Here is a 7,519-nt window from a genome sequence, read left to right as displayed (position 1 = left end):
CCGCCCACCCAGTCCTCCCCACACGTGACCTGGCCCTGCACGCACCTGTCTGCAACCACACGGGCCCCACGCCCAGGGAATGAAGGTTCCTGTTTCCAGCTGGTCCTTAGGGCCAGAGCGCTGGAGCCCTGAGTTCGCTCCTGGGGGCCACTTGCCAGCCCCCAACTCCTCGGCGTTACATGTGTCCTCAGGCCAGAGGTGGCTGAGCAGGCGGTGATTCCACTCCGGAGCCAGCTCCCGGGGCCCCGCGGCCCCGCCCACGTCCCAGCGCTACCAGGTCCCCAGCCCTGGCTTCCCCAGCCAGAGGCAGAGGGAGCTGCTCCAATGGTCTTGTGTCATCTGTCCTGTGCCTCTGTCCAGGTCCCCAGTGAAGCCATTGCCTAGACAGCACACACACCCAGGAGCGTCCGGTTCAGCAATGACAGGAAACGGCTCGGGGGAGGGCCCGGCACAAACCCTGCTCCCCCCCCCGCCGCAGACGTGTCGTGGTTGACCCACATCTCCCGGCCTTCCCACACCGGGGCCCCTCCAGCACCCTGTCGGCCTTGTTGCACCCCCTCCGGGGTCGTGCCCTCCTCAGCCTGGAGAACAGCTCAGGTGTCTCGGCCACAGGGGAGGCCCCTGGGCAGGCCCGAGGGAGCCCCGAGGGCGGGGCGCAGCCTGCCGGTCCCCAGGCATGGGGAGGCCCCTGGCGGGCCCCACTGTCTACCTCTGGGCCTTGGTGTCCCTGCCCAGCCCGGGTCAGGCTTCGAGGGCTCCGGGCGCCGGGCCTTCCTTCCGTCCAAGCCCAGGCTCCTCAGGCCCGGCCATGGGGGCAGCTGGGCTTTCTCTTGCTCCAGATTTGTGGTCTCAGACCGCCCCCCACCCCACGCCCACGCCCCGCAGGCTCTGTTCCTGTCCAGGATGCACCTGGTGGCCTCTGGACCTTGACCGTTTGCTCGGGGCCAGCTGGACCACATGAGGGTTAGGCAATGGCAGACCCAGGACCAAGCACCTGGGGTGCAGGGGCCAGCATCCTGTGAACCAACGAGGCCACCCCAAAGTACTCACCAACTTCTCCTTTGAATGGGAGGGGAACCGCACACTTCCTGGGTCTCTGGGATTGAGGAAGTGGGGGACCTCGCAGGGCTCCAGTCTACACGGAGACTAAAGCAGGCCCCAAGAGGCCAGAGTCACGGTGGAGGAAGCTCCCCGAGCCATTTGTAGGCACAGCAGCCCAAGGGCAGCCCTGACCCTCCAGCCCACGCCAGCTTCTGGGGGCCACCCAGCAGCCCCACTAGGAGCTCTGCCTCTGAGCTGATCTGGGCACATCTGGGTAGATGTGGGAACAGGGTCCAGGCAGAAGTGGGGCCTGGCCCTGGGCCAGAGCGGGTCACTCACCACCCTACAAACGGCTCTAAGCCGGGAGCCCGGGCACCAGCAGGCAGCAGCTGCCAGCGGCAGACCAGCGCCCTGCACCCCCGTCCCATGCCCCGCCGGCCGCTTCCCTCCCCCACTTCACGAAGATCAGGTCTGGTAGCAGGGACCAAGGAGGGGCATCTTGGGGGCCCGTCATATTGCAGAGGTGGGACGGGCCCAGTCTGTGGCAGGCTGGTCCTACCTGGGGGTAGGGGAACCCCGGTATCCCAACTCCTGCTGGGCGCAACCTGCTTCCTGCCCAGTGGGTCCTGGTGACATGCCTGTCCTGTGCTCTCCCCCAGCCCTCCTCCCAGGACGGTGACCCCTAAGGAGCCTAGAGGCACACGCTCAATAATGAAGGCATCCTCCAGGGACGCCGGGGGCCGGGGGGCCTTTCCTCGCTCCGGGTCTGGCTCCAGGCTGTGATGTCCCTCCCCCAGCTCTCCCACCTGCCTCCCAGCCCCCCAGCTCGCTGGCGCGCTCCAGGCCCCATCTGCGTCCTGCACTACCCCCCCCATCTCAGGCTCCTGCCTTCCCAACACCCTGGGGCAGCCCAACTAGAATCCACGGTCTACGTGGAAGACCTCTTCTACCTGCCTTGTCCCCCATTTAAAGGACAACCTAAAACAGAACTCAGGCCGAGCCAAGAGTGTGGGAAGTGCAGCCCTGCAAGGATAGGGCCGAAGAGGTGGTCACTGTGTCACTAGGGCAAGGCCACCTATGGCCCAAGACGTCAGCCCTACAAGGCTGTGGAGGGGGGTGAGATCCTTTCTGGTTCTTCTCTCCTGCTTCCACCCATTAAAGCCATCCACTCTCCCCAAAAGGGGTTCTAGGACCTTCCCTAAGTCAGGGTGGAAAGAGTCCCCCCTCCCACTCCCCCCCCCCCCCCCCAGTGCTGCCCTGGGACGGGAAGCGCTATGTCTAGGGAAGCAGAGCCCCCAGGTGGCCCCAGTGGGCCCCAGGCTGTGAGCAGGCCAGGAAGTCGGGCTAGGAAGGACCCCCTCCGACGGCAGCTGGCATGACAGATAGGCAGGAGGGATGTTTGGGGAAGGCACCCCTCCTGCCGCCGTGCCCGGTGCTGGTGCCCCCCGCACAGAGCCCAACATGCGGCTCGTAGGACGACCTCCATACACTCCAGCGAAGGGCAGTAGCTCCGGGTCTGAGCGAGCGCCCCAGGCCTCACAGCCGGGGAGGGGAGAAGCTGGAAACACCCAGTCCCAGCACAGGCTTTCCCGTGCTGTGACCCCAGAAACCTGGCCTTGGTAGATGCCCGTGATCGTCAGCTCTCCCAGGCCACGTCTCAACTCTGGCTCCCCAGTGTGAGCTGAGTTCCTGGATAGACGCCAGCCCGGGGAAGGGGTCGGGCCCAGGAAAGGCCCCCTAGGTCACATAGCGCATAGCAAGGGGTGGCCCCACAGGCCCTTCTGCAGGTGACATGTAATGTGCAATGTGACAAGGCCCCGTGTTGTCTTGGGCTGCGCTCTGTGGATTCATAATCATTGCACACAAGATGCACAAGAAATAAAGGCTTGACCGGTTTGCTTGCTCTGAGTGGTGTAATTATCGATTTTTCCTCTATGATTTTATATATTCTGAAAACGATCTCCAAGATGATGCACTGTTAGAAACAAAATAACCCCTCAAGGAACCGCGGCCACCCCTCCGTTCCCCGCAACAGCACGTGTCTGGGCTACCGCTGGGGAATGCCAGGGCTTCTGTTCCCGTGGGGGAGCCTGGGCAGCGCTTCTGGGGTCTCAGGCCTGGGCATCTGGCCTGGAGCTCTGCGCGGCAGCCCGGGGCGGGACCTAACAGGCACTAGCACTGCCCCCCCCAGGTCCCTCCCCCACAACATTCGGGGCCAGGAGCTGCAGGGGAGGGGCGGCCAGAGGGCATGCAGCCCAGGCTCACGTGCCCTTGTCCTGCCACAGCCAGTCCCAGAGGCGGCCGGGGTCCTGTTCATACCATGTCAGAGGGGCAGCTGGACGTGTCGAGCCAGAAAAGCCCACGCCTGATGTGTTTCAGCAATTTTAATACATTCAAGAATATTTAATAGGACAAAATTAAAAAGTACTGTCAGTCAGCAGAAGCCCGTGGTTCAGAGATACAGAAATGTAACTGGCCCTTTTGCAGTAAAGCTTGTGCTTGAAGGGAGAAGAGGCAAAATGACTTCCTGGAGGCTTTGTGTTAAGTGCCACTGGACTAAAAGCACCTCACAGTAGCACTTTCAGGTATATATGACCATCTAGAATTATCCCATAAAGCCAATAGTGTTAAAAGGATCCTATTAGAAAAAGAAGTTATGCTTCTAGAACCTTCTTGCCTGCGGACCCACGTGCAAATGTAGGTGGCCTAGCCAGGCTCGCCTGCACAGCTTATCAGGGAGGCAGAGATGGGCCCCTTGAACAGGTTGGGCCTGGTCCAGACACTCCCTGTGGCCGCCCTCTCCCGTCACTGGCCCCAATGGCAGCCTTGTGGGCATGGCCCCATGCCCCCCAGCAGGAGCTGCTAGGGCTGGCTCACTTGGCTAGGAAGGGACAGATGTGTGAACTGCAGACCCGAGAAAGTCTTCTCCTTCATAGGACAAAAAAGCACCCCCCCCCCAACAATAATAAATAAACAAAAACATGGCCGCAGACCAGACCCACTGGGTGCAATCAGGAGCGGAGGCTTCCATGAGGGCAAATGAGAGCAACAGTGGGACTCGGGAAGACCGAGCGGAGACGTGTGAAAAACAGGAACTCTCACCTAACAGTCCCTTGTCTGACAGCACGGCAACTGTCAACAGAGCAAGAGAGGCCAGAACAGAACCCGGTCAGGGAGGATGGGGACAGGTCCCCGCCAGGGTTTTCCCGTGCGCTCTGGGGCTGGGTTCTGCTCACTGAGCCTCTCCCGCCTTAGCTGAAAACAGGCATTTCACAAAAAGCCTCCAGTTAGGGCAGCAGCCAGAGCTGCCAGGTCAGGCATCTGGGCAGGGCTGATGGGCACTTCCAGCCAGCCAGGGGCTATGGGCCAGCAGGCCACACACACACACACACACACACACACACACACACAGAGCCCATTTCACAACGAACACATTCTTTCCTAGGCTACAGACACGTCAAACTCCTAGTCTAGAACATCATGCTCGAATGCAGAACCCTCTAGCCCACGTGCTGGCTGGGCAGCCTTCCTTGCATCCTGTGGTGGGGGCAGCGACCTGCTTCCGCTGGTGGCAGCTCTTCCTCATGCTACTTTGCCGGTGCCAAACACGCTGTATTCTAGAAGCAACAAGTCTTGACAATGTTCAAACCAGTTTTAGGCGCACATGAGACGTGGGCTCCCTGTTCCCAAGAAGGGCTGAGTCCCAGCCTGAGAGTCATCTCCCCAGAATCCCTCGTAATAAGGCTTTGGTTCCACCGCACGGAAGGGGTGCTGCTGCGGCTGCCCGTCATGTGGAACCCGGAGGGTGGCGTGGCAGGAAAGCAACTCCATCGCTGGGCTGCGCCCTGGCACCACCTGCTGTGGCTGTGGTCCTGGCGGCCTCCAAGATCCTCTGGCCGGTGTACCCATGCAAGGAGACTTAAGGCACTTCCTTAAATTCTTGCCCAGGAGGGTTTGTTCTGAGTGATGCAGTGACTTTAAATTACCCTGCTGGGCTCCCTCCAGCTGTTCAGCTCTCTGACTTCATTTCTGGCTTTCACAACATGCTAATGTCCAGATTTTGTGTTTTATCTCTAGATTTACTAAAATGATTTAACTTTGGTACTAACAGAACAGGGGCTATTTCCCCCCAGTATTGCTCGTAAGAGAAAAACATTTTAACTAGAACTCCTTTTGACCAATTCTTTTGTCCAGAAACCTAAAGCCAGAGCTGGGTTTCCAAGCCCCTTCCGGGCTTAAGGACAGGTCCGCAGTGTGGCATCAAGGGGTCCCCTGGGGCTGTTTCCTGTTGACGGGCCCCGGCCACAAAACCAACCATTCAGCAGCGGAGGACCTGCCAGCGGGAACTCGAGTTGCAATCTGTTAGCTCAAGTTGCAAACACCTAGGTCATGTGGGCCAGGACAGTCCCGTCCCACTGCTGTGGTGATGCACCCCTTGAAAGCAAGCCCACGTCCAGGCCCGCAGCCTGCTCGTGGGGTGTCTCTGCCAGACGCCGAGTTTCCTGTCTGGTTCTCACGGGTGACAGACCCTGTGCTGGCGAGTAGTCGAGAAGAGCTGTGGCTAAAGCTTTCACTAACTCCCTGTGAGCTGCCCACATAATTTTACCCCTTCCCCAAGTTCAGTTGTGCGTGGGCTGGGTTTCACACCCCACGGCACTAATGTAGTTCGATATTCCCTTCAGAGAAAAACCCTGGTGGCAAACAGCATGTGTGATGTGCGCTGGGCCCACACCGACCTGTGGGTCGAGTGCGAGGAGCCAGCCATGAGCCATGGGCCACGGAGGCCCGAGTTCTCCTGACTCAGAGTCCCTGGCTGAAGGCTCACACGCTGCAGGGCAGCCCAGAGAGTCGCTGAAAGCTTTACGGGGTGCATAGCTAATGGTGTTGGTGTCACTTGGTAACGGGGAAGAGTCCTCCTTCTGGTGTGCTCAGGTTTCGAAGTACTTGTAGATTGCCGTCACATAGAGCATCACGCTCTGCCAGTCAGGCCGCTCGGTCCGCACCATTTCATTAATGTCCTGGTGGAGAAGGAAAGAACCAGGTTAGAATCCCGGGTCACATCGGGGCCCACCCTGACAAGCTCCCCGACAGCTGCACAGGCCCTGGCACCAGGCAGGGCCTCCGACTCCGGACCAAGCCGATCATACCCGCCAAAGGCCTGGCCAAGATGTCTGCTCCATTGCTACCAAGTGTGCCCGTTAAGTGTCCACAGAGTCCCTAAGATGCCTGTCTGTGCCCAAGCCCTGCCCCGACCCCCACCCTACGGCGCCCCTGTCTCTGGCCACGGCCCTCCCAAGCTGGCTGTCATCTTCTCTGGGGCCTTGTTCCCTGCCTGCCTCTTTCCTTGGTGGCTTCTGAGAGCCTCCCTCACCCCAGTCTCTGTCCTAGGAGGGTCTCTGTGGGCCCAGGGCTCCCAGAACTCAGCTTTCCAATGCCCTTCACCATGGCAACCATCTGAAATCATCAAAGACACTGTTCTCTAATTGTATCCTGCAGAGTAACAGTCCTCTGTGAGATGCAGCTGATGAAAATGAACGTGGGAAACCCAGGACTTGGATATGGGACTGGGAAGCCCCCCAAAGAGACCACTGCTGCTGAAGAACATCTGTGACTTTCCAGGGGAGCCATGCTCCAAGGCGCTGCTCTGAGAGGTTCCACGGGTGAGGCCACAACCAGCAGGATGGAATAGGCCACCCACTGGTGACTTGGTATAGAAAAAAGAAAACATGTTTGTTCAATATAAGATCCTGACTAAAAGTTTTTTAGGGTGGGGATATGGCCTACTTTTTTTATGTTGGAACTTTACACGTGTTGTAACATACCCAGAACCCAGAAAACATTCCAATAATGGGAACTTCTCTTTCTCTCTGTACAACTGAACAGAGGTCACCCTAAACAAGCCTATTTCTTCTATCAAGTCAGAAGATACACTTCTGGAACTCTACGGGAACACTCCTATGGGGTGAATACGAATGTAAACACTTCTTCAAAGCCACCCAGCTGTTAAGTCAGGTGAGGGGTGCCTGGGCTCAGTGACCTGGCCCCGTGGAGCTCTCACTCTGCGGGACTCCCCGGGCTGCGTGTCCCTGGCTGACACCGCAGGACCGAGTTTACATAAAGTAAGTGTCACTGGGTGTGGAAGGACTGGCTTTGCATCTGGACACCGTGATGAGGCGAAAGCTGACAGAGGAGCACGTCTGTTGTGAGCTACTGCGCGTACTGAGCAGAGGCCTGACGACCCTGAAACACGTAGGCTTTCCACAACTCCTTTCTCACGCCGTGAGCAGCGTTTGCCACGGCCCCCATGAAGTGCCAGGAGCCCCCGCTCGGCCTCTAGTGCCTCCTTCCTCGCCCCACTCACCTCCCCTCTCCCTCTACTTTGACAAAAGGCAGACACACCTGTGGGAATGTGCCTCTGACAATGACTTTTATAAACTGGTTAGCATTTTTCTTCTGAATCCAGGATTCAACTAAAAAA

General features: G+C 58.8%; 1 protein-coding gene across 1 annotated transcript in view; it reads right to left on the bottom strand.

Moving 5' to 3' along the window:
- Nucleotides 1–5,099: 5,099 nt before the first annotated feature.
- SPECC1L (sperm antigen with calponin homology and coiled-coil domains 1 like) overlaps nt 5,100–7,519 on the bottom strand; it is a 99,581-nt gene continuing 97,161 nt past the window's right edge. Inside the window, 1 exon segment of the mRNA NM_001048114.1 lies at nt 5,100–6,059. Coding sequence (NP_001041579.1) covers nt 5,970–6,059 — 90 coding nt within the window. The 3' untranslated portion in view covers nt 5,100–5,969.

Source organism: Canis lupus, chromosome 26 (assembly GCF_011100685.1).
Source record: "Canis lupus familiaris isolate Mischka breed German Shepherd chromosome 26, alternate assembly UU_Cfam_GSD_1.0, whole genome shotgun sequence".
NCBI classification, from domain to species: domain Eukaryota; kingdom Metazoa; phylum Chordata; class Mammalia; order Carnivora; family Canidae; genus Canis; species Canis lupus.
The sequence above is the reverse complement of the archived record's forward strand: the minus strand, read 5'-3'. Positions and strand labels throughout refer to the sequence as shown.